The following is a 27847-nucleotide window of genomic DNA, read 5'->3' as shown; positions in this document are numbered from 1 at the left end:
TCTTAACAATATCATATTATACAAAAAATAGCAAGCAGTCCTGTGGTAGAGAAGTTGTTTAGACATAACTGTCAGCAAAAAGTGAAAGCCTCATATTTTTGTCAAGCAGAAGGCATTGCTATATGTGGGTAAGTGTGACATGGACTTGGAGAAAGAAAAGGAATGAAAAATAAAAAATGAAATGGATAAAGAACGGGCAAACTGAAAAACCGGCTTTAAATCAGATAGACAGTAACACGTCTTACCTTAAAGGCGGTAGGAAAATAACTGGTGGGTCACAGGTAGCCGTGGGCATTCTGGGTATACATGCCCCGTGACCTGGTATAGATGCCATTAGTCCCTGGATCTCACAAGTGTAATTTTAATTCTACCGGTTTCCAGCTTGGCGCTAGTAAATCCTAATGTTAAGACCGAAGGTTTGTTAGTTATGAAAAATACAAATTAGTTACAAATTTGGTATTTTTACTTCTTAACAGGAAACTTATAAATCAAATTTGATAGGGGGAGTAATTGATATTAACTTTTACTTGTGTATTTACAAGAAAAAATGTACAAAGTCCACTTTTAAGAATGTACAGTAGTAATGTATAACTTCTCTTGCCAGGTGTGGATTTTTTGCAGCTGCAAGCTTCATGTCTTTTCAGCAGTGTGAATTCAACTTTGGTCGCAAATCCTTTGTATATCCTCCTAAGGATATTCCTTTCCAGAGTTTCAATGATCATGCATATCTTAAGGAAAAAGACAAAATTATCCTTCCAAGGTGAGTTTGCCCACATATATACTATTTCTATGTTTTGATCATTTGTACACATACTGTAATTGGTTGATTGTAGAGTGTTGTAGAGTGAACTGTGTGTTGGTATGGGTAGCAACCACTCTTTCCCTAAATTTTGTAGGTACATATAGTGCATAAAAGAGGGCCGACTCAAAAAGTCTTGATGATTGGGCGTAAGACTAATTTTTATCAACAAATTGCAAGATTTAAAAAAATATATTTAGTATTTAAATTGTATTTGAAAGCTGGATTTTTAATGGGTTTAAATTCATAATTTACTGTAATGTGTCAAGTTTTGTTGATTAAAGTTTAAAAGTAAACCCATTGGTGGATTCTTCTCACATTTAGTTTGTAAACAGAATTTAATAGCCCAGTTTGGTTTTTATTACAAACTTTAAGTACTTTTTAGAACATCCATTATTTTTTCTTAACTCTTCTCCTGTGAGCATAGTATTTGGGAAGATATTATCATTCTTATGTAAAATGATACTTCAAATATCTAAGTTATAAAATCATATGTTGATGTTTTAAAATGAAATCAGCTCACAGCATTAAATGTTTTTTCTCAGAAAATTAAGATTCTCAGAGCAGATGCCGAATCTTTTTGTAGACTAGGTCCATGCTTTTTAAAATTGTAATTTTTAATCTAATTTTCATCTTTTTCTTCTGGTGTCAACAGTAAAATTTAAATGTTCTGTGGTGTTCCTTCAGTCCCAGCTGCATTGTTTTGTGCTGTTTACTTCTCATCATTTAGGAACAAATCCTTTAAGTGAGCCCAATAAGAGGCTCAAAACATGACTCTTTGGTCTCTTTAAATTGATTAGTAGTTATAATAATAAATACTTTTAAACAAAATTATTTATGAAATTTTATAATGAGTTAGAGTAGAGGCTATATCTGAGGATGTAACTTTTGATTACAGTTTTTTATGACTATTGTATAGATGCTTTGTAGGGGTTTGTACAAGTTTCTTTTCATAACCTAAATAATCAGTTGACGCATAACAAGGTAGAAGCAAACAGCGATCTCTCTCTCTTGCTCTCTCAGCAAAATTTAGTGATTGGAGTCATTGTGTTTGTCTTTTGTGTTTTGCTGAAGTAAAAGTAGGTGACTTTAGGGTAAGGGTACAACTGGTATGTGTTTTTTTAAAGTTATCTGATGCCCTAACTTGCTTTAAACCATTCTTTCAAGTGAACTTCATTCGTCTCGTATGGAATTTGGTTGTTGTTGCAGTAATAGCAACCAGGTAACACTGGTAAATAGTGGAATCTCATAGCTTATTAGTTACTTTGGTATGGTTAGTAAACCAGCAGGTGTTGTGAAGATTAGCTTATCTTGCATTGCCCTGCTTGTTAGGGATCATAAGTGCCATCTTTGAAGCAAATTATTAAATTCTGTATCTCGGTTTCTTTTGTTTAATTCATTTTGTGCAAAATGACAGTTTTCTTCTCTTAGAGTCCTGTAGTTACAAGTATTGCCCTTTTATTACAGACACATCAAGTTGCAAAAGTTACGAGCAATGAGTGTAGAAGAGGGAGCCTGTACGCTGTGCTTTGATGAGCGTGCATCCATCACTCTCCTACCTTGTGGTCACAGGTGAGAGATCGAAAACATGCTGTTGAGAAATCATATTAAGGCTGCTGAATTTTTAGCATGCTTAGTGCTCTTACCTACATGAAATGCTGTTTAGTCAGTTTTGTAACTAAAAACTTATTACCAGTCATGTGTGGGTGATGTTAATCTTGTCAAAAATGATGAAGGCATTCTCATTGAAAAATATTAGCCAAGGATATTGAAGAGAGAATAATTTACAAAGAATACATACAGTACTGAAAAGACTGTCTGAAATGCATGTATTCATAGTTCCAATTGATTAAGAATGTTTTACATGATGTTCTGACATGAGATATGTAAAGAAATTGAAACTGTTGACGGCTGGGTGAGCCGCATTGAAAATTAGTGTGCTTTGTCTGCTTGACAGTGGAGTGAGCTTTAATATGGCATAGTCCAACTGAGGGAGAGCACATAGTGCTAAAGAATCTCTTTTAAGTGGTGTAAAATTGTTTAAAATGACCATTCAGGGTTCTCAAAGAATTTGGAGACAACTGCAATTTTTCAAAAGGCTGTATTTTGTGAATGTGGAAATTTGAAGTAAACTGTTTAACATATTCAGTCACTTTATCATTACTCTCTGCTTTGGCACTATTTACCAACCCTTGAGGTTATAATCACTTACTCTTTGCCTTTAGCCATTAATATGTTCATCATTCTTAAAATCATATTAAGTTTGTTTCACAGCTTAAATGTTTTTACAGGGGATTCTGTGAAAGGTGTGCATTGCAGCTAGAGATTTGTCCAATGTGTCGTCGAAATATTGAAGAGAGGCAAGAGCTGGAAGTGAAGCCAGATGCTAAGGAAGATGTCACATGATCCCCGGGTATGTATCATAATTGTCTTGGCAGGAAGATCTTTATTTTTTGTCCAAGGAAAGTGGTAAGTATTCAGCTGCTTGAAATCTGACTTGAAAGTAATAAATTTTTTTAGGCCGAGTTGCTTGCTGAATTGATAAAATGTGCTTTGGTCTGTTGGTATTTCTGGTAAAATCTTTGTAATAAATAATAATAATAATAATAATAATAATAATAATAATAATTTTCATGTCTTGGTTCTCCTCAGTTAGCATTCACTTTTTTACTGTGTAAAGTGTATTAATTTTTGTTTTTATTTTTTGTTATTATTAATATAGTATGCAGCCATTCATATGAACCAAGCTTAAAATTTCATCAACTTGCAAAGCAGGCTTCCACTGAAATGAGTGCTGATATGTGAAAAAGAAAAGAAAAATAATGTAAAGGCTTTTAAAATACAGCTGAAAACAACACAAAAAAAGCAAATTAATTTGTAGATGTGAGGTATTAGACAAGAACTGTTGAAAAATAGAATTTCATGTGAATAAAGCAAGTAAGGTACATTAATGTAACTTTTCAACTCTTAAATTTATGGCCGTCGGCATCCATAATGCCCCCAGAAACTTCCATAGTTCTTTAGTTGTGAAGTGAAGGAGATGAAAGACCTTAGGCAAAATACGACATCAGTACGGCTTATTAGACTACTGATGTGGATACGCTGCAGATTGAATGGCTCAAGTTAAGTTGACCCATGAAGGAACTAAAGGCCATCATTTTCAAGTACAATACAATACGGCAAAACTTAAAAAAAAAAAATTTTAAATTAAAAATATCCAAACAACAGTGAGACTCATAAGCACCATGATTAGGTGAAAGTTAACTATTGAATTGGGTTGTTTTCTCTTGAAGATAAAGCTCCAGGGAGGCCACAGACATAAAGGTAGAGCAAATTGTCAGAAGCATTTCATGTTGGTGCCAATATCTCTGAAGCTTGGAGTTCTGTAAATGATAATTAGCATTCTGACTACATTACCTGATGTTCACTATCATAAAATACAATGTTTCCTGTGTTCAGTGAGTCTCAGAGAGGAAGTACAGCTTGGGATATGGCAATTGTTCAAGTCTTGGTTTAAAACTAGAGCTTTGCCTCATTCAATTTCATGATTAATTATTATAATACAGCTCGTTTGATTGTATTAAACCATATGTAACTTTAAGGAGAAACTTGTTTTGTTTTTTGTTTTTTTTGTTTTTTTTTTGCTTTTGTGGAAGAGTAAAACTTGTTATATGTAATAATATGTTTTAGCTTGTTTATATCTTGATTTTAAAAAGATTGTTTTAGAGCCTTTGCTTTTTGCATTGAAGATAATACTTATTGTTTTAGTTTGATATGGGAAATACTTCAGAGTAGGTTATTTCAGAATCTGAAATAGAAGTGAACATAGAAGTTTTCCATGAATTCCTTGAAAAGGTGACATTTAGCTTGTTTACAGTTATATTAGGGAAGGCACTGATAATCTCAAAATGAAAGTACTTCAACAATATGTTACTTTATTGATTGCATTAATTTTTTCAGCTAAAATTTTGATATATCCATATCCTTGTAGAAATCTCCTATTTTACTGATGCTATATTGCCTGGAGCTCTTCAGTGTTAGCTAAGAATAGGTATTGGTAGACATAATAATTAACTGAATTGTCTTTAAGTGTCACTTGCTAGAGTTCCCTTTCTTACTGTGATGCAGTCATTGGGGCATTGGCTGCTTGGGAGTTGGCCAAGATATTCATTACCCTGAATTCCTCTGCAAACCTTTGTGAAAAAGTTGGTTTAGTATCTTGTATTCTTACATTAGTGTTTTTACCATATCCTTGTGTAATTTGAGTAATAGCTCATAGAGGAAGAGGCAAGGCACACGTTATTCATTGCTTTCACCCATTTCTAAAATGCCTTAGCTTATTTCACACACTGCATGAATGATAACTCAAAGAATGCTTTTGTTTAGGGCATTTTATTTTTCATGAACCAAACATTATTTTGATTATGGAACAGATAGGATATACCCTGCACTATATAGTTCAAGTTGGCAGCATTTACATATTCCTAACCCAAGAGACTACTTTGGGGTCCAGTTGCAGATGACTGTGACGCATCTTTTTACGAGGCAGTGTGTGTGTTTGTGTTAATTAATACAGGCCAGCAGTTATTTGATATTCCATACATGTGAGTAGGCAATATTTGATATTCCATACATGTGAGTAGACAAGATTACTCGGCAGAGTTGGTACAGCCATTAATTTTTCTGTACCTGATAAAACATCATCAGTTTCACTGAGCTAGAGATTGTTGTCTTCTGATGAGTATTCTTGGCTAACACTGCTCCATTCTGGACAAGATAGCACTTGTAACAAAAGGTTTCTATGGGTGAAATTTATAGATTATTTAAGGTACATATAATTTTAAAATAAGCAACATTAAAGAGCACTGTATGACAATTCAAATGTGTTTTCTATTGTTTTTCAGGCATATGCTGATATATGTAACCAAACCATCAGCTGAACTTAAGTGTACCCCAGGTTTATTGTGGAGATATGTGACTGTGCTTGAATTATCATAAGAACAATCGTATATAATTTTTACAGACACATGTTGTAACCTTATTTATTTACATGTTTTAATGTAAATTTAGGGCTACAATGCATAATTTGTTAAATGGTTTTAAAATGTTTAGAGGTGTATTTACTGGTAAAAGATTATTGTAGAACGTTACATAGAATTTACACAATGCATTAGTTCACTTTAGAGAAAAAGATTTATCGCCCAGATTCAAGAGGGTCATATTCTTATAAAAAAATCAAGCAAGGTTGTTTTTTTCTCTACTTGGTTCTATTTTATGTTATACTTTAATACTGTACAGTTTATGGGCTGTTAGGTATTTATGTATCACTGCTAAAACCTTTGAATGTACATATCTGTGCTTCTGTGAATTACTTTACAAAAAGACATCTAAAAGTGACTGTTGAAGAGCAGGAAATGCATACACAGATCAACTACACGCAATATTTGAATGGGCAAAGAGCTGCAGACAAATGGAATGCCTCTGCTTCCATGTTCAGTGTGACGAGGGAATAGTGAGACAGCATAGAGTAGCAGACAGTTTGTCAAAAAGGCAAATTTTGGGGGAATAATGAATTTTTATTGTTGCTCTTTTTATGATGTAGATGTTGGTATTGATGGTGATATTTTTGCCGAAAGACTTCTGATAAATTTTAACCTTCAGCTAATTTAGCACTAATATACTGTATTGTACATGTATTAAAGTTTTGCTATAATATGCATTGGAGGGGAGAAAGTATTTTAATGGGTTGTAAGATTTTTTACTTTATATTTTAATGTGCTCTTCAGCACTGTTGCTAAGAGATTCATAAATCCATTTTTATTGTCATGATACTTTACCTAGTACCAGCTTAAATGTAGATAGATTTTTCATGTAGTTTTCATATTGCCTTTGACTGCACTCTTTGATGTTTCCAAAACTTGTGTATGTAACTACTCTTCTTGTGATGAATTTGAATTCAGCTACAGTGTTCAAATAAAATAATGTGTTATGCAATTTTAGAAGACAATAAAGGGTGATTAATTTGAATGCGATTATTACTGCAACTGTTCCAATTTTAGTTTTCTGTAAAAACTAAAAGGAAACTGGTGCCAGCTTTGTTTGTCTGTCTGCACTTTTTCTCTCCACCCTCAGACCTTAAAAATTATTGAGGCTTAAGGCCTGCAAATTGGTACATTGATCATTCACCCTCCAATCATCAATCACGCTGTTGTGGCTAGATTAACAAGTAAGAGCAATAGACAATATAACAGGGTAATGGTTTCAAGTGGAAATAGGTAAGGACAATTACGAAAAACTTTTCCTCAATACTAATTTATTCTAAACCTACTACTACTACTCTTTTTACATTGCAAGGCTACCAAAATTCAGAAGAAGAAAAATATACACCACTTGAGCACACTTCTTTTTCCATAGCTACTTAATCTACAAAAATCAACATTTATATTTTTCCTCTGACTGCAAAGCAATAGAAAAGAATAATATAACAATAATGTTATGCATTGATTCATATATATGTATATATACAATTAGTGAAAATTTTAAATAATGTACAATATGCTTCATCATAAAAAATCTTTATAGCAATATAATTTCAAATACTACATCTTTGGGAGAGAGAGACAGCGAATCAGACACCTATTATGCTCAGTATTGGGCCCAACCTGGAATGAGTTTAATAGATGCATAACTACATTATAAGTATGTTGTAAATAATTTTTTCATAATATGAAAAAATACACTAATTAGTGAATAAATAGTGTTGCTCTACAGAGAAAAAGCAAATTAATAATAATTTGCAATATGCCAAAGAGAAAAAATCTGCAAATTAGTGAAATTTCCCTGTGGAAAAGTGAATATATAATGTTTCATAAAAATCTGTGATAAAGTGGAGCCCAGAAATGTGAAATGCCTTAAACTGGTAGTTTGGTAGTTAAAATACTGCTCAGGCCGGGGAAGCTCTGCCCACCCGAGAGTACGCCAGGGTGACCAGACGTCCCGTGACAGGATTGTCCCATATTTATGACATCTGTCCCAAGTCCTGTATCGACCCTCCCTGGGACGCCTTATGTCCTGTATTTTCAATATTCAAAAGAAAAAAAAATACAATATACTAGTGAAATTTTGCAAAATATGGGGTAAAGGCGGTCGCCCAAATTGGCAACAGTGCAGTGGGCTAGCATCAGTGTGATTGCTGCACGACTCATCACTCGGTGTTAAATGGTCACTTGTCTCGTCTGAGAGCACGTGAGGGCAAGCCTGGCGAGTGTCAAGTGAGAATGAACAAATCTGTGTTGGTATTTTGATTTTTTAAACATAGGCAGCATGTCCTACAAAAAAGTGAAGCAAGAATGTACTTTTAGACCAGAGTGGCAAAATGACATTAATTTAAAGTAATGGCTCGTCCCCCCAAAACAACAACAAAAGCGGACCATACTGCAAAATATGTTGGAAGAATTTTAGCATTACACACGGTGGACTGAGTGATGTGCAACAGCATGGATCAACACAGCAGCACAAATAAAAAAAACAAGCAGCTTAAGCTGGAGCAGTGTTAGGAATAAGATCATTTTTCCCATCCAAAAATTCTACAGAGGCAGAAAAGGTATGGTATAAATATATTTTATACATATAAGTTGTGTCTATATTGTTCAACTACCTCTCCTATTAAGGTGTCCCTTATTTCAATTTTCAAAATCTAGTCACCCTGGCATATGCACTCCACTTTACTTTCTGCTGTCATCACACGAAGATGCATGTGTACACCACTCTTTGCTCGACTGTCGCTAGTGCTTTTCTGTTTCACATTGAGATCTTTCCTTGCTTTTTGTAAATTGCTGAATACTTTGTGTATGTTTGGTGTTTTTTTTTAAAGTGATTACATCATGCAAACCCATGAATCTCATAAGCTGGCTTCTAAGCGCACCCCTCCCAAGCGTGTATGCCCGGCTGTGGGCGATAAGAAGTACAGTAACTGGAGGTCTAGTGTGGATGTGGATCCTCATGCTTTCTGCATATCTTGCAGAGTGCAGGATTGCAATTCAGATTTAATTTGTGATGAGTGTGGTTCTTGGACTCCTGTCAAGTGGGAAAGTTTGTGGGGAGGAAACTTTATTGGAGGAAGGCCTCCGACGACTTCCTCATTGCCTAACCCTTTGTCCTTGTTTTTGTCTCCCAGCAAGCTTCCCAGTCTTGCTCCCTCTTCTTCGTCTGATTCATCGAGCAAGGAGGATGGAGTGTTAGTTTCTTTGTATGGTGTTTTTATGTTGCATGGACCCAGTGGTTATTCAGCAATGGGACCAATGGCTTTACGTGACTTCCGAACCATGTCGAGAGTGAACTTCTATCACCAAAAATACACATCTCTGACTCCTCAATGAAATACCTGAGAATTAAATTTTTGGCCACCGAGGTGGCAGGCCAACACCATACTGACCACGCCACTGAGGCACTTGGAGGATGGAGTGGTGGCGGGGGTTCATGGCAACCTTGGTGCAGAGGCCTTAGGTTGCTCCGAGGGAGTTGAGTTCACTTGGGGTGACAAGAAGCCCCCATCCCTAATCTGACTGTCTCTTCTTCAGGTGTGATGGAGAAGCAAAGTTCAGGTCTTGCAGTGGCTTGGCGTTCTTAGGCCTAGTGGGGTCTCCGTCACTGCAGGTCTTGTTGTCTGGCTGCCCAGTGACGACCCATGTAGTTGAGATGGCCAATACCACCTCTGGCACCTTGAGCCATGGCACTTCCGCCTCCTGGATTTGCGATGGCCCCGTCTGTCATCACTGTGTCTACTGCTCCTGGGGGGTTGTCCTCTTCTACCAACATACCTGTGGTGGTGGAGCCTCTCCCTACCCTTGCAGTTGCTCTTGCTCTGGTTGCCCAGGCAGCCCCTGCTCCTGATTCGTCTCATCCTCCCGCCTGGATGAAGGACTTCATTGCCATCCTGAAGAAGGTAATGAAGAGGAAATTGAAGAGGAGATCGCATAGTGTGTTGTCATTGTTGTCATCTGCTGCCTCCTCCCCTCCTTCCTCCTAGGCCTCTCAGTCTTGGAGGAAGATGGCTGGCTCTCCGGCCCCTAAGAAGTCTCGATGTTAAACTTCTAGGGCTCTGCTTCTCTCTTCGGAGGAAGGGGGGTTCTCTTGTCGGCTCTTCCTCACCTGTAGGTGGAGGTACCTGTTTGCAGGTCTGTACCAGGCCTTGGGGATCGAGAGCAAGGGAGTGGGTACTGCAATACCTGCTCCCTCTGCTAGTTTCAAGAGGCTCGCTTCCACAACACTACAACAGTGTTATATGTCAACAAGCAGGGAGGCCTTGTTTCCCCTCAGCTCCATCAGTTGACTGCAAGTGCACAAGTGGGTGGTGGCTCACTCGTTGGAGTTGTCAGCCAGATACATGCTTGGCAGGAGGAATGAAGTGGCGGACAAATTCAGCTGCCCAAATCAAGTGACAGAGACAGAATGGTCCCTACACCAGGACATAGACTTGTTCACCACTGGGCACAACAGAAAACTTCATATACTATGTACGTATTCTGTTCAGTTGTACCAGACTCATGGGCAGCTGCAGAGGACACATTCAAGCATCCGTGGGACAACTTTGATGTCTCCATCTTCCCTCCATTCATTCTTATTCACAAAGTGATCAGCAGGGTGCTGACCACCCCAAATCTCAGAATGATTCTGGTAGCTCCCAAGTAGAGTGGTACCATCAAGCAGCGCAGTCTCTGGCTCTTCACAGTAGGAGGTTATCCACAGTCTCTTGAAAGCGAGAAGCTTTTTGCACCATGCTGCAACAGAGTTGTCCAAATACCTCAGGCAGTGCTCTGCAGCTGTATACCAGGGGACATGGGCTGCCTTCTGTGGTTGGTGTCGTAGATGGGTATCTTTCCAGTTGCCACTCTTCAGCAGGTCGCGGATTTCCTCGTCTAACTACTGAGAGAAACTTCTCTCTGTTTCAGCAGTAAGGGCTATTAGGCTGTTCTTGGCTTAGTCCTGTAGCTGAAAGTAGTAGATATCTCCTTGTCTTGGGAGATATTCCTTTTGTTGACAAGTTTTGAGAGGTCTTGCCCACCAAAGGATCTCAGGCCCCCTGCGTGGGACGTGACTCTTGGGTTAAGGAGTCTGACTCATGCACCTTACGAGCCTTTATGAGAGTCATTACAGGGATCTGACACTCAGGACTGTCTCCTGCTTGCCCTGGTATCAGCAAAGAGAGTAGGGAACTTCACGGGCTCTCCATTGATGTGAAACACTCAAGGGGATGGGGATCGGTTACACTCGATTTCGTCCCTGGACGCCAGGTTTGAGTCCTTTACGATCCCCTCCCTAGAGGACTTCATAGTTAATGATCTGGACGAGATGCTGCTTTGTCCAGTTAGACAGCTGCGGTGCTACCTCAGGAGGACTCGGCACCTCTGGCCCAAGTGTCAACAACTCTTTGTTAGTGCTGGCTTGTCCAAGAAAGAAGTGTCTCAGAGCATGTTACTCCCAGACCAAGGGCCCATGAAGTCAGGAACATTGCCCCTACCCTTGCATTCTGGAAGAATCTGTCGGTATACCAAGTACTGAAGACGGGTGTGATCAAGGCAAATCCCTGTGGTAGCTGTTCAACAAGTTGTGTAGCTCACCTGGCTCCTCTAACAGGACTGCCTTCATGGACAGTTTTTAAAGGGAATTTTAGATCTGGGACACCTGTGAACTTTGTCCAATGGTAGAGGAAATATTGTACTACTGTAATTATTTTGAGAGAGGAAATTCTCTGTATTGGTTAATGCACTCTTCTTTTCTAGTTCAACATTCATTATGTGAAGTGGTGGAGTGACCAAAGTCATGAAAGGCTTGTACTTAGTGTAAGAAAACTGATGATGCTTGGAAGAACAAAAAGTTATGGTAGAGATAGAGGGTAAAGGAGAAATTGTCATAATGGTGTGAAAGTATTCCAGAGATTAAACACATTCAACTTCTAGTATTTTCCTGTTGAAAGAGACTGAGTAATAATTACATTGAAAAAAATAAAATTAAGCATCTGAAATGAAATATTAAAAGCTTTTGTAAGTGATGGTAAAAGTTGACTTTGCAGTGATTTGAATGCAGTAGTAGATTACAGAGTTTAGTGCAAGAAGTGGTTGAAAATGGAGAGAATTTGGGCAGATGTGTTTTAAAAGGGATGTGCTAGAAAAATACTTCTTAAAATTAATTTAAAGGTAAAACTTACAGGATGGCTCTGTGAACATGAGTGATGTCTTTCCATATTAAATAGAAAAGTAATAATAATGAAGAGGATTACCTAAATATTTAAAGATTTTACTTGAAGCTAAATTTAAAATATAGAGTTTTAGGAGAGCAGAAGTGTTCTAAATGTGAACAAAAAATGCAAGGCACGGCAAGCTTGGTGAACAAGAACTGATGATGAACGAGTTGCTAAGTAATTGTGTGTAGACCAATTTGAAAAAGTTAAAGATGGTGTTGCATGGAGCACTTGGAAATTCCAGGTAGGAAGGAGTCTCATCTAGAAGCTTATGAGGGGAACTCTTCAAGATTAGTGAAATGTATTGGAAAGCACAACCAAGGGAAATGGATATGGAGCAGTGAAAACAAGAACTCTAATTGAATATCTTCTTCCTAGCTTAAACCCATTTTATATGGGGTCGCCATTGCGAATGAGTCGTCTCCATCGATTTCTGTCCTGTGCCTCGTTCTCATTTATACCTTTCAATTCCATATCTTCCCCTACACAATCACACCATCTTTCTTGGTCTTCCCTTCTTCCTTCTACCCCGCACTTCCATTTCCATCGTATGTCTTCCTTGCTACCTTTGTCGATCCTCTTATATACTCATTTCTAATCCTATCTTCCCATGTTACTCCCGACATCCATCTCAACATTCTCATTTCTGCTACATCCATCTTCTTCTCCTCTGTTTTCCTCATACTTGCTGTTTCTGTTCCATATAACATTGCTGGTCTGACCACTGTCCTGTGGAACTTTCCTTTCAATTTTAGAGGGACCTTCTTGTCACAGAGGACCCCTGATGCAGATCTCCAGTTATTCCATCCTGCCTGAATTCGGTGTCTCACCTCTTGGTCCATGCTTCCACTATCCTCTAATACGGACCCTAGGTACTTGAACTTCTGTACTTTCTTTATTTCTTCCCCACCCAATCTTATGCTACTTCCACCATCCTCAGTAATACTAGAACACATATATTCGGTTTTTGATCTGTTTATTCTCATTCCTCTCTCCTCAAGTGCTGCTCTCCACTTCTCCAACCTCCCCTCCAACTCCTCCTTCCCCTCTGAACACAACACAATGTCATCCGCATATAATATGCACCATGGCACTGCTTCTCTAATATCCCTGGTCATTACATCCATCACGATGTTGAAGATGAATGGGCTAAGTGCTGACCCCTGGTGTAATCCAACTCCTATCTCAAATCCATCCGTCTCTCCAACACTACTCCTCACTCTAGTATACACATTCCTGTACATCTGAATAATTCTGACATACTTTTCCGGCACCATCTTCTCCCTCAAACATCTCCATTTTTGTACATTCAACTTCCCTGTCAGATATATACTTAGCTATAGACTCCGTCGTCCCGACAGAAATTCAAATTTCGCGGCACACACTTACAGGTAGGTCAGGTGATCTACCGCCCTGCCGCTGGGTGGCAGGACTAGGAACCATTCCCGTTTTCTAATCAGATTTTCTCTATCTCCGGTACCAGCAACAATGTTGTTGGTTCCTCTTGACTGAATTCGATTTTCATCGCCATTGATCTTCCTGACTGACTTATTTGGGGACGTATTGGATCGTTGGTTTGGCATACGCTTTAGTGGACTGTTTCTTGAACTCGATTTGGATTTTTCTTTAAGATGTCTGACACTGGTTATGTAGTGAGAGATTGTGTGAATGAGGGCTGTAACGTGAGACTGCTGAAGGCTTCGGTAGATCCTCACACTGTATGCAAGCGCTGTAAGAAGTATGAATGTTCTTTTTCTAACACGTGCAAAGAGTGTGAGAGCTTGAGTGCAGAAGAGTGGAAGACTCTAACTTCCTACTTAAGGAAGTTAGAGAAAGATAGAGCAAGGAAAGCTTCCTCCAGAAGCTTAAGTAGATCTCGTTCAAACGAGGCAGTTTCTGACTTGGTAGCTCCTACCCCTCATGTAGTAATTGAACCTTCTCCCTCGGTATCAGCCCCTTCTCTCTTCACAGAACCTGCAGATTCGGCTTCGGAACTCGCAGATCTGAAAGCTGCCCTTCAGAGGATGGAACTTAAGATGGCAGCTTTAGAAGGTAAGCGTAGTGATAATGCAGTGAATAGTGCAGTGGACAGTGATGTTAGTGTCCCCAGTGCAGTGGAGGGGGCGTCTGATCGGCTCTGCAACGCTCCCAGGCCTAGACCTCTTCCAAGCTCCCTGGCCCAGAGGAGAAGGAATGTCGAAAGCCTTACGGAGGTTGTGGAGGATCCCCACCGATCAGGCGTCCCTTCAGCAGGATCTGTTTCGTCTCAGACTGCCTGGGATCGCTATTGTAAAAGCGTCCTTCGAGAGCGTTCTCGTCCTCTGAGTCCTCGTCGCCCAGGCGCGGATGGAGCTCGACCGAGCATTCACGTCCGCTGAAGCGGAGCTGGAAAGCGCCTACGCTTGATTCCAGTCCTGAGCGCTTCCCAGAAGATTCGCTGTTGGACAAGAAGAGAGCTAAGAGAGCCCTGTTTTCGCCCGCTTTCGGCTGGGAGTCCCCTACTTCCTTCAGACCCCCATCCCCTCCTTCTGACAAGGAAAGGGATGTAGCTACCACCAGGATCCTCTTGAACATGCAAGAGCAGATCTCTTCCCTGGTTTGGGTGCTCTCTAAGGATCCTCCTTGTAGGAAAGACACCTCTCTTCCTATTAAGAGATCCTCTCGTCACTTGGAGGTCCCTTGCTCCAAGATCCTCTCTACAGCTCCTCGCTCTCTAAAGAGGTCCTTTGATCTCCCTGCTTCTCGCTCGTCTCCTCGGAAGCACGAGGCTTGGGAACGCTTAGCGACCGAGCCCTCGCCCCCTTCCGATCACGAAGCGCCCAAGAAGCATGAGGATCTGTCCGAGCGCCTGACACGCTCTCGACGCGTTCCGCTTTCCAGCCGCTCGGTGCCAGCCAGCCACTTTTCCCCAGTCAAGCGCGATGCGCCAGCCAGGCGCGGGGCTCCTTCCAGGATCGAATCGCCAGACAGACGAGATGCGCCAGCCAGGCGTGAGGCGCCTTCGAGGGACGAGGCTCCTTCCAGCAGGCGCGAGGCGCCAACCAAGCGCGATGCGCCAGCCAGGAGTGAGGAGCCAGCCAGGCGCAAGGCTCCTTCCAGGATCGAATCGTCAGACAGGCGAGATGGGCCAGCCAGGCGCAAGGCTCCTTCCAGCAGGCGCGAGGCGCCAGCCAGGAGCGAGGCGCCAACCAGGAGCGAGACGCCAGCCAGGCGCGAGGCGCCAGCCAGGCGCGAGGCGCCAGCCAGGCGCGAGGCGCCAGCCAGGCGCGAGGCGCCAGCTAGGCGCGAGGCGCCTTCCAAGCGCGAGGCTTCTTCTAGGATATTGTCGCCAGACAAGCAAGTTTCTACTTCCGAACGTCGGACTTCACGAGTCTAAGACGAAGAGTATCTTAGCTCCTTCCATGCCTGAGGACCTTTCTAAGAGCCCTATTTGCTTCGTACAAGAGGAAGATTCCATTCGTCAGTCTTCTGCACCTAGAGCTCCTTTCTCGGATAGCTCTTCCCCAGCTAGAAGCCCTTTTCCTCAAGTACGAAGGACTTCTGCAGAGGACTTAACCTCTAGGCGTGAGTGTTCCCCTTCAGCTGGTAATGATCTGGAAGAAGTGTCGGACGACGACTCTCCTGTTAATATGGGTCTTTCAGACTATAAGACCTTAGTTGCCTTATTACTCCAAGAGTTCGGAGACTCTCTCAGCCCTGCCGCTCCTCCTTCTCCGCGTTCGCTATTTTCTAGCACTAAGTCCTCTTAAGTCCTCGTCCTTCTTGAAGATGCGACCTACCATCTCAATGAAGAAGGCCCTTCAGTCGCTTGGATCTTGGCTAAGCTCTAAAAAAAAGAGGCGGGAAGACTGTTTTTGCATGCCCTCCCTCCAGACTTTCTGGGAGAAGAGGCATCTGGTACGAGACGGGGGAAGCCATGGGACTGGCTCTCCCTTCGTCAGCAGAGGCAGACTTCTCTAGTCTTGTAGAATCATCAAGAAGACACACCTTGTCTTCTGCTAGAACGACTTGGGGCATGTCGGAGTTAGACCATCTCCTCAAGGGACTTTTCCATGTGTTAGAAGTTTTTAACTTCCTGGACTGGTCCCTTGGGGTGTTGGCTAAGAAGACCCAGGACCCTGATTTTCTCAGCCCAGAAGTTCTCCACAGTATTTTATCCTGTATGGATAAAGCGGTTCAAGACGGCTCGGGTGAGGTTGCCTCCCTCTTTGGTACTGGAATTCTCAAGAAGAGATCTGTTTTCAGTTCATTCCTAATGAAAGCTGTTTCGCCGATTCAGAGAGCTTCCCTGCTTTACGCTCCTTTGTTGGATCAACTGTTCCCTTCTCAGTTAGTGAGAGATATTTCTCGCTCACTCACTGAGAAGGTGACTCAGGATCTTCTGGTGCAGTCGGCCAAGAAGAACCGCCCTGCTGTGCCTTCCGTAAAGAAGGAAACTCGTGCTCCTCAGCCGCCCTTTCGAGGAGGTCTGCTACACGACCCCCCTCTAAAAGAAAAAGCTCTGAGAAGCGAGGAAGGTCAGCCTTCCGGCCTTTCAAGAAAGGCAAGTGATTTACAAGTCCTCCAAACACCAGTGGGCGCCAGGCTCCTGAAGTACGCAGAAGCCTGGGCCTTGAGAGAAGCCGACTCTTGGTCGCTATTGGTTCTGAGGAAGGGATATCTCATCCCCTTCAGGGACAGACCTCCCCTAACTTCGACCCCAAGGGAACTGTTCGCGAAGTACAAACACCCTGCCCTGAGAGAAACGCTCCTACATATGGTGGATCAGATGTGGAACAAGGAGGCCATCGAGTTAGTGCAGGATCCCCACTCCCAAGGCTTTTACAATCGCCTTGTCCCTTGCCATTCAGAGCCCCAACCGAGTGTTGTTCTCCGACGTGTCGGAGACAGGATGGGGAGCAACACTGGGAACAAAGGAAGTGTCAGGCACCTGGACAAGGGAACAGGTGTCCTGGCATATAAACTCCAAAGAACTTTTGGCTATACATCTAGCCCTAAAGTTCTTCGAATCCGAAGTCAGAGGCGTGGTGGTCCAAGTCAACTCAGACACCACCACGGCTATGGCTTACATCCGAAAGCAGGGGGGGACCCATTCTTTCTCCCTCTACGAACTGGCGAGAGATCTGCTGATCTGGGCAGAGGAAAGATTACCCTCCTTACGAGATTCATCCAAGGAACGAGGAACGTAAGGGCAGACAGATTGAGCAGGAGGAATCAGGTCCTTCCTACAGAGTGGACCCTCCACTCAGAAGTATGTCAAAGGCTCTGGTCCCTGTGGGGGAGACCTCAGATAGACCTGTTCGCCATTTTCCTCTCCAGAAGAATAGACAACTTCTGCTCGTCGGTCGAGGATCCCAGAGCTATAGCGGTCGATGCCCTACTCCTAGATTGGTCGGGCATAGACGCTTACGCCTTTCCCCCATTCAAGCTTCTGGGGGAAGTGCTAAGAAAGTTTGTGGCCTCAAAGGGAACGAGATTGATGCTCATTGCCCCCTTTTGGCCCGCTCAAGATTGGTTCACAGAGGTACTGGAATGGACGGTGGACTTCCCCAGATCTCTTCCAAACAGGACAGATCTGCTCAGACAACCCCACTTCGAGAGGTTTAACAAAAACCTCCCCGCTCTCTCTGACTGCCTTTCAAATATCGAAAGACTCGTCAGAGCGAGAGGCTTTTCGCGAAAAGCTGCCAGTGCTATTGCTAGAGCCCGCAGGTCTTCAACCCTGCGGGTTTATCAGTCGAAGTGGGAAGTCTTTAGGAGATGGTGTAGATCGAAGAAGCTGTCCTCCTCCAATACCTCTGTGACCAACATTGCCGATTTCCTTATTTTCCTTAGAGAGGAATCAAACTTAGTTGTATCCACCATCAAAGGATACAGGAGTATGTTATCTGCTGTTTTTAGGAATAGGGGCCTAAAAATTGCTGAGGATAAAGATCTGCATGATCTTATACGGTCTTTCGAGACTTCCAAGTCTAGAACTCCTCGCACTCCTAGCTGGAATCTTGCCGTGGTTCTGAAATTCCTGACCTCAGACAAGTTTGAACCTCCTCACCTTGCCTCGTTTAGAGATATCACGAGGAAGTGTATTTTCCTTTTGTCCCTCGCTACTGCCAAGAGAACGAGCGAACTCCACGCTCTAGATTCTCGTGTTGGCTTTAGAGGAGACTCTGCTATCTGTTCTTTCAACACATTGTTTCTGGCTAAGAACGAAAACCCTTCCAAGCCCTGGCCCAGGAGCTTTGAAGTGAAAGGGCTTTCTAACCCAGCTTGAGGGTTGTCAACAGAGTCTCTGGTGTGCGGTAAGGGACCCGAAGAGACCCATGTCCAAGAACGCTTTAGCTTTCTTTGTAAGAAGTGTGATAACAGAGGCTCATGATAAATGCCTAGATGACTCCTTCAGGCTGCTCAGAGTAAAGGCTCATGAGGTAAGAGCCTTTGCTACGTCATTGTCATTTCATATGAATATGTCTATGAAGGACATCCTTGATGCAACTTACTGGAGATGCAACTCAGTCTTTGCATCTCATTACCTGAAGGATGTCAGGGTAACGTATGAGAAATGTTTTTCTCTCGGTCCGTACGTATCTGCGGATTCGGTGCTGGGAAAGGGGGCTGATACTGATCCTTAATTATTAGTTGTGTTTTTAATTTGTGGTGTTGAGTTTTTAGGGTTGCTTGAAAGGATGTTGGGGATAACTCTTTTCAATCGTAGTACTAACCCGGGTGTTGGGATCAGGTGATCGGGATCGGTGTTGTGCTCCTTGATCTGCCTTTTGGCAAGGTGTTTGTCATATAAGTGGAATTGCACCCGTTGACAAAATCCTTAGGCTCTGTCGAGTAAGTGGATAAGGCCCCATTGATAGACCCACAAGAACTCTTAGCATGGGGTCACTACCTCGCTGAGGCTCTTGAGGCGAAGCGGACTCCTGGGCAGTAGCCACGAAGTCTTCCGCCTAATCAGGTAGGAACCAAGGTTTTTATTATTACCTACAACGTATGTTGTTTACCTGTCTATTTCAGTAGTTAGCTGTCTCTTACCCACCACCAAGGGTGCCAATCAGCTAAGTATATATCTGACAGGGAAGTTGAATGTACAAAAATAATATTGTTATGTTTCAATAAAGTTTTGTACATACTTACCTGGCAGATATATACCATTAAATGGCCCACCCAGCCTCCCCTCAGGAGATAGGTGGAAGAGAAAATCTGATTAGAAAACGGGAATGGTTCCTAGTCCTGCTACCCAGCGGCAGGGCGGTAGATCACCTGACCTACCTGTAAGTGTGTGCCGCGAAATTTGAATTTCTGTCGGGACGACGGAGTCTATAGCTAAGTATATATCTGCCAGGTAAGTATGTACAAAACTTTATTGTAACATAACAATATCATATTTCTTGCCTTGGCACTCTGTCATAGGCCTTTTCAGGGTCTATGAATACCAGATGCAGGTCTTGTTGTTTTTCTCTGAATTTCTCCATTAGCTGCCTTATGCAAAATATTCCATCCGCTGTGCCGCTTCCCTTCATAAATCCTAACTGTTCCTTCCCTATTCTAACTTCCTCTCTCAGCCTGCTATCTATTATTCTTTCCAAAATCTTTGTGTGAGACATTAGTTTTATACCTCTATAATTACTGCATTCCTGGACATCACCTTTACCTTTAAATATAGGTATCAATATGCTTTCCCGCCATTCTTCTGGTATCTTTTCCTGTTCGAATATTTTTACCATCAGATCATACAAGATGTCTACCCCTTCCTCTCCTAAGGCTTTCCAAACTTCGACTGGGATTAAGTCAGGTCCTGTTGCCTTCCCATTTCTCATTCTTTTTAAGGCTCGTATCACTTCATTCCCATGTTTACTTGTCCATCCTCTCTTACAAGTCTTAAATTTTCTTCATTTAGCAGTTGTTCAAAATACTCTTTCCATCTTTTCAGGATGTCTTCTTCCTTTTTTATGACCATACCATTCCTATCTTTCATTTGCTTAATATGGGTGATGTCCTTTGTTCTTTTATTTCTTACTTTTGACAGTTTGAGCATCTTACTCAACCCTTCCTTGGTTTCCAGTTCATTATAAACCTCTTCATATGCCCTTGCCTTAGCTTGAGCTACCACCCTTTTTACTTCTTTGTTTCTTTCTCTTAATCTTTCTCTGTCCCTCTGCAGCTGACTCTTCAAATCTCTTCTTTGCCTCCCTTTTACCCTTCACCACTTACACCACCTCTTCTCCCCACCACCAGCTCTACTTTTCCTCCCATACTATTCCAGATGTTTCCCCTAGTATCTCCTTTCCATGTCTTCTAATTACTGATGCATTATGCCTCCACCATTCTCCCACATCTTCAATTCCCAGATCAACCTCTCCCAGCACTCTTCTCCTGAACACTCTTCTTATCATTATCCCTCCCTAACAATTTATACCACTTGATTTGCTTTACCCCATTCGTTTTCGTTTTCTTTTCTCTTTTCATCTTTAAATCCATACAAAGGAGCCTATGTTGGGGGGCCACGTGGTCACCTGGGATAACTTTACAATTCCTAACTTCCACCAGCCTTGATCTATTGTAAAGGAGGTAATCTATTTGTGTGCATCTACCGCCACTCCTGTATGTTATCAAGTGCTCCCTCTTCTTTTTGAAGAATGTGTTCACTATTGCCATATCAAAGGACACGGCAAAGTCTACTATACTCTCTCCTTCTGGGGTTCTCTCCCCAATCCCATGTCCTCCATGCACACGTTCAATTACATCCTTTTCATTTCCGACATGTCCATTAAAGTCTGCCCCCACTACAGTCCTCTCCTGCTCTTCCAGTTCTTGCGTTACCTCACTCATTTCGTTCCAAAAACGGCTCTTTTCTTCCTCTGTGCAGCCCACTTGTGGAGCATAAGCGCTAATGATGTTCATTGTTTCCCCTCCATAATATATCTTCACTCTCATAATGGGGTTATTCTTTCTACTCACTTCCGTCACTGCATTCTTCATTTCCCCCGACAACACTACACCTACGCCATTCCTACCCCGCTCATTTGCTCCACTATAGATTAGCTTGTAGCCATCCCCCAGTTCTTTAGCTTTATTACCCTTCCATCGAGTTTCCTGCACACACAAAATATCCACTCTCTTTATCCTCATCAACTCCGCCAACTCTCTTCCTCTTCCTGTCATAGACCCAATATTGAGCTGGCCTATTCTGATCACATTTAGAGCTCGCTTCTTTAGCTGCACCCGCTCATGATGCAGTAGCCCTCGCCTTGTCACAGAGTTAGGGCGATGTGTCTGTGCGTCGTTTACGGAGTACGCCCTAGCACTATTCTCATCAACATCACGACTCATTTCATTGGTTCTGGCGTGGGTTTTTACAGTCGGATGCCCTTCCTGACACCAACCCTCCCTATTTATCTGGGCTTGGGACCGGCACCCATTGAGGCTGGCTTGCCCCCACAGGTTGCTAGATTGAACTCTTAATTGAATATGATGTAGATAAAAATGGGGACAATGTAATCACAAGAAAGTGCAGTAGCTGTTGAATGCAGATGAAGAAAAGCAGAATCTACTAAATTAAGTGTTGATGAGACTTGAGCCTCTAGCAAATGCAGTTTGTAGAAGTAGCTGAATGGGGTTACTATGCAATGCTGGTAAGGAAAAAATTTGTGATGATGTAAATGGCTCACTGAGGATGAGGAGAAGCACTATCCTGTTTTACAAAGAAAAGGTGTTTAGAGAAGACTATGCAAATTACAGGTGTATAAAAGGGTGTTTGTAGTGAAAGTGAGATAGATACCTCAAGGCTTGGAAAGAAAGGGAGCAGTGTACAATAAATGAGGGAGGCTGCTCTCATCATTCTGCAAACTACCCAGGGGTTCAGGTACCAATGTTAAAAACAAGGCAGAAATATGCTAGACGTACCCAGAGACTATGTTGCTGATGAACTGAGCAGTCATGACAACTGAATTAAGGAAGAGATTGTACAAGAAGTGTGTAAATAAGAATATCACAAACAATAATATACAAAGGGGAAATTGGATCACCATTGTGATATGTATAGAGGAGGAAATTTCTGGAAAATGGTCTGAGAGAATGGAAGAAGGCTCTGGAGGAAAGGTTAAAGGAAATTTAGCAGTGACCTTTGTCATTTTACCTTCTGTCAGGGAAATCAACCACAGAGTCGATTATTTCAAAGAGGCAAGTGTGGGACAAGAACAGTGAAATTTCAAATGCAGCCATTGCTGCAATAACATAAAATCAGGATGAAGATTGGCAAGCATACTATATTAAGATGAATCTTGGACAAATTTTTGTCCATCAAAGATTAGCACGATCTGTGATTTTTTTTTCTTTTATCATAGTAATAGTGGAGACTACGAATGAGTGAAGAGTGGTAGGTAGGCCCCAGGTAGTTGATGTATGCCTATCACCTATTGTTAGGAGGAAACAGTTGACAAAATGGCTGACTGGTTGCCATTATAGAAAGGACTAAAAGTGAATGTGATGAAGGGGGAACAGGAGGAGCAAACTACAAGTAAAATTGCTGAATTACCAAGACAGAATATCGCTAGAATCATCTTATACTTTGTCATCCAAAGTGGGCGCCTATATTGCTATAGTGTCCATGTTACGCTGTATGCAAATATCGTTTGTGTCGGTTGAGCTCCTTCTGTAGAGCAAGTCTGAAATGCAACAATAAGATATTCTGAATTCGTTATCTTCATAATGTGAGAATTGTAACTGATTTAGTTTCCAACCCAATTTGGTCTCGCTGCAATGCCCGGAATGCAAAAATCTATAATGATAAAAAACACTGTAATGCAAGGTGCAAATTATTTTTCGATTCCGATCTTGACGAATTACAAGACTAATGTGTTTGCAAAATTACTTAGTTACCGTGTTTGATAAAAAAAAAATTACACAAAACTAATTCAAACATTATTCGCCTAGCTTTAAGTGCTATATATGTCATAGTCCTACATGAGTTACCCATGAAATGTAAACTAAAGACCATGTATGAATGATATAATTTCCACTGAACACGTAAGATGTTCGTAATAACGGGGTTGATGAGACGGGTCTGGTCTCTACGGCAGGCTAGACGTTAGAGGGTGTGCTCCAAAAAAACCAGTTGGCCTGAATCCCGAACAAGTGAAGAGAAGAAAGTTAGTGTTTCTCCACCATTTGGTGTTCGTCGCCGTGACTAAGGAAACGGTAAAATGTATCGAACGTGCGATCTGGGATGATTTAATTACGTCACTGTTAAATCAGCGTCGGATGTCGCGGCTTCTTTATAATGTTTATGTAAGAATGGACGACACTGTGTTTTGTGTTTTCGGACTAAAATCGCAGTGGTGGGCACACTGGTAGACGGCAAATTCTGGTTATTCACGAAAAAGAAAAAGAAAACAAAACAATTGGTTTTCGACATCAAGACGGACGCTAAGGTTAAAGATCTTCAATGACATTGTAAGTAAGGATTTTCAATGATATAATGAGTAAAGCGATTATTTCTGAATGACACTTGGGTTTTTTTTCATCATGCCTAGTATGCAAACCAGCACGCACGCATGTATAAATACAAATATCACGTGGAGTGATCATTAGCACACACACACACACACACACACACACACACACACACACACACACATATATATATATATATATATATATATATATATATATATATATATATATATATATATATATGTAATAGTGTATGCATACCAATGTAATCTGATTACCGAATAGGTTTTAATTTTTTTTTTCTTTTAGGTTTTACGTCCCAAATACGGGGCAACTAATGTTCACACAACACCAGCAAAATGTTAATCAAGCGTAGTAACCAGTATACTGTTCTCAATGTTCATAGACCACTATTGTCAGAGATGTGTATTTCTGGTGATTGAAGTTCACTCTCGACGTGGTTCGGAAGTCACGTAAAGCCGTTGGTCCCGTTGCTGAATAACCACTGGTTCCATTCAACGTAAAAACACCATACAAACAAACAAACATGGACCACTATTCTGACATTTGTTCACACCGGTAAAGTGTCTCATTATTGCACTTTTCCTTACTAAGATGGCAACCGGTCAGGTATTAAAACTGTGCATTAGGGAATTAAAATAACGCCTTAGCTGAAATAATGTTACACACCAAAGAAAATATTTGAGATTAAGTATACAATGAAAAAATGGAACAATTACGACCAACTGATAAGCGAAATGATATCTTTAAAAACTCACAATAAAAACATTTAAGTGTGAAACCAACGACAAAGTCCTGCCGTAATAGGTATCTAATTTTAAGAATGAAATTGCGTCACTCATTTTCATAGACAGTTACATTATATAAATATATTATATATATATATATATACTATATATATATATACTATTATATAATAAAATATAATATATATAATAAAACTGGTCTATGAAAATGAGTGACGCAATTTCATTCTTAAAATTAGATACCTATTACGGCAGGACTGTCGTTGGTTTCACACGGTTTACACACACACACACACACACACACACACACGGCACACACACACACACCACACACACACACACACACACACACACACACATATATATATATATATATATATATATTATATATATATATATATATATATATATATATATAATAATGCTAGACCAGAGTGTGTGGTCCTGGCTTCAACATAATGAAGGCGATACTGTCAGTATATTCGAGTGAATTATGCTTTAGTGGATTAAAAAAATAAAGTTTATCTTTTATTGATAGCTCGCTAACACTTGAAATCGTAAGCAAGGTTTAGTACTCACTGCCTATATGTATATTTGCAGGAAAATGGTCTCCATAACACTGCTTCTTGCAACAGTCTGTAGTATGCATGGATTAACGAAGTCTCTTCCTCATAATGTTATTGAGAAGCAGAATACTATGGATTCAACGAATGAGGAGATTATTCCAACTTATGGACCGCCTTATCTCTTAGTACCAAGAGAGGAGAGGATATTACGTACGCTCCTACAAATGAACTCGCACCTCTGGTCTGAAGCTACTTCGCCACCAACAGCGGTTAAACCACATGATACAAGCTCACCTGATTTATCCAACCTTGTTAAAAATGCCAAACCTGTGAGAAGAGAGGCTAATGAGACACCTTTACTAAATACAGAGCCACTCTTACAACCAGCAGCGTCTAGATCATGGCCCAGCTCAGAGAATAACTCTGAAACTCACAATAGCAGACTGACTGTGTGGAACTTGACCAGTTTCGGGGATGTTGGTAGGGTTGGACATATATCAGACAACATCGCTTTACCTGATGGGGGAGTAACTCTGAAGGGACTTCCTGATGTCATTGTGTTGCCTCCACAATGGGGGAACCGGTTTCCAGATAGGATAAAAAATGAAGACGACAAGCAACCAGATTTTCAACTGTCCCGAAACACTTACGAAGCCCAGAGTACACCACAGAGAGATAATATTGCCTCGAGTGATAGTCTTCAAACCCAATTCATTCCTGATCATTCTTACCAGTCACTGGTAAAATCACCAACACCCAGAAATCAAACACATTTTGCTACCCATTCTCTTGTTACCGACATGAACAATGATAAGGATGCACAGTTAACATTCTCTGTGCCTGACTACGCAATAAAAAATAAAATAATCACTGATGATAACGTGGCATATCCAAAAGTAGTAGAGATGGAGTCATCCAGCGACTCTGATACATTGCCAATGAACTTGTCTTTACAGGGGAAAATTCTTCTACCAGAGCCAATCAATTCAGAGAGGAATGAAGATGGCGACGGTTATGGTAATCTACACCTAGCTCTGCCACTCCCCAATAATCCCATAATATCCATGTTGCTTAACGAAGGTCTCATGAACTTAGAATTAGTTCCTCGCGCAGAAAGTAGCTCTGAAATCGTAAACAAACCTGAAACAAAGAACAGTGTATCAGGCCTTGTAGAACCGCCACCACATCACTTAACTCCTATTGGTTCATCCAACAATCATATCAAGATGAGACTTTCAAATTCGACTGATGGCAGACCTGAGGAGCAAGTGCAAGCGAGTGCGTCACACGACCCATCTAGACCTAGCACTACGAGGCTTGTGGAAGGTCTGTTCGATAAAAATAGAGCAGTGGGCCAATTGGTCATGGGTATGGTTGAAGATATCGGAGACATCTTTGAGACGGCCATTGAGGAACAAACCAGAGCAGCAGTCGATGCAGCCAACGGGGTCAGAGGCTTCATCAGAGGAGTAAACATTGACGTCTTGAATTTCCTTTTGAGCTCTGGAGAGGCGCTGAGAGATTACATGGATGGTGAGAGCTATTCTGGCAGAGCTGATCATCATCTTCCTGCATCCAACGAGACAGAGTCTTCATGAAGATACGGCGATGACAGTATATCAGAAGGGTACCCTCAGGGAGTTGTATAATGACGTAAATACTATGGGTTTGCTGTCTTCCACACAGTGAAATTGCAACATTTGGTTAACTCGATCTCGAGCTAAATGATGAACAATATTCTGCATTGTTTCAGACGAAAGTGTGTAAGATTGTTTATGAAACCTTACTTTTCGTTGTTACTGTTCAATAATCAAGTGACTGTCATTTAAGGTGTATCAGTGTTTCCAAACATCCTTAATTAAATATATAATTGTAATAATACACATGGCCATAATGTTATGTGCTGAGCTATGTAACCTTATTTTACAAACTGTCATTATTATTATCATTATTCTTATCACAGTCATCCTATTCGATTGGTTGTTATAGTGGGGTTCGGGCTTACATCCTGCCGCCTTAGGAGTCCATCACTTTTCTCACTATGTGCGCTGTTTCCAGTGGCACACTTCTACACGAGGCCTGGAGCTACTTCGGCATATATTTTATTATTATTATTATTATTATTATTATTATTAGCAGCAAAATTTGAGTGTAACTGTACATTATTACCTTTCATCCTATTTATCTAAATTTTTATACTGTACTGTATCTGCCTTGTGGATCTGTAATTGAAACAAAAGATGTTATTGCTACCTCGGATAAATTGGAGGCACTTCTAGGGTGTATAGTTTACTGCTATGCCCATCCCACCCCCAAAGATGTACCGATATCTTTTGTCTCCTAAAATACTGACCAGATCCGATGTTGCATGATTTTGTCGGCCGTTTGTAGTATTAAATGATTACTTTGGTTAATTTGATTTTCTTTAACCATTTATGAAATGCCCTATGAAATTTACACATTTTAACAGGTTCAACATTAATGTTTTCCCCGTGTGTTTTCCTTTGCAGTACTAATTCCTCTGTTTTCTTCGTGTTACCAAAACTTGTATAGCAGAAATCCTCAGATTACTGATTTTTTCACAAATAAAGTAGGTATTACTGTATTGGCTAAAACATTTATATTTAAATATTTTATTTATTTATTAAATATTAATATACAAATATTTAATGGATTTGTTAATATACAATAGTCAGCTGACTAGAGAGTACGTATACAAATTATGAGAAGGGAAACAGGCCTAAAATAAAAGTTTAAAAATAAGACAATTAGACAAAGCCGCAAAAATACCAGCATACAATATTTTTCCAGTGTAATGGTACAGTCGCGGAAAAGATTACGTTCACCCCCTGCGTTCACTAGACACGCTAAATGACAATGCCGCTTTTGTTTACGTAGTAAAAAGTGTTGAAAACATGAATGAATTCGCTGTTCGCAAAGGCTTATTGGTGGAAGCGAAATAAAATGACCTGAGAAAGAAAAAAAAAGTTTAAAAACAAACTACAGTATGATTCACGGT

At 41.0% G+C, this 27847-nt stretch overlaps 2 protein-coding genes across 5 annotated transcripts in view; both read left to right on the top strand.

Annotated features, from left to right (window-relative positions):
• Positions 1–6826, top strand: part of LOC135226528 (RING finger and SPRY domain-containing protein 1-like) — a 42804-nt gene extending 35978 nt beyond the window's left edge. For all 3 annotated transcript variants that reach the window (XM_064266171.1, XM_064266172.1, XM_064266173.1), the window contains exons 10-13: positions 605–760; positions 2267–2371; positions 3091–3212; positions 5704–6826. In XM_064266171.1, coding sequence (XP_064122241.1) covers positions 605–760; positions 2267–2371; positions 3091–3205 — 376 coding nt within the window. In that variant the 3' untranslated portion in view covers positions 3206–3212; positions 5704–6826. The remainder of the gene's footprint in view (positions 1–604; positions 761–2266; positions 2372–3090; positions 3213–5703) is intronic.
• A 138-nt stretch (positions 6827–6964) lies between these two features.
• Positions 6965–27221, top strand: LOC135226529 (uncharacterized). 2 transcript variants are annotated; one of them, XM_064266175.1, is made up of 2 exons: positions 6965–8402; positions 24863–27221. In XM_064266175.1, exon 2 carries the CDS (start codon positions 24867–24869, stop codon positions 26424–26426), a length of 1560 nt encoding a protein of 519 aa, XP_064122245.1. In that variant the 5' UTR covers positions 6965–8402; positions 24863–24866; the 3' UTR covers positions 26427–27221. The 2 variants fall into 2 exon arrangements, with proteins under 2 accessions (XP_064122245.1, XP_064122244.1); XM_064266174.1 differs by lacking the exon at positions 6965–8402 and adding an exon at positions 22979–23495.
• Positions 27222–27847: the final 626 nt, after the last annotated feature.

Source organism: Macrobrachium nipponense, chromosome 14 (assembly GCF_015104395.2).
Source record: "Macrobrachium nipponense isolate FS-2020 chromosome 14, ASM1510439v2, whole genome shotgun sequence".
Taxonomy (NCBI): domain Eukaryota; kingdom Metazoa; phylum Arthropoda; class Malacostraca; order Decapoda; family Palaemonidae; genus Macrobrachium; species Macrobrachium nipponense.
This window is presented reverse-complemented; position numbering and strand designations above follow the sequence as displayed.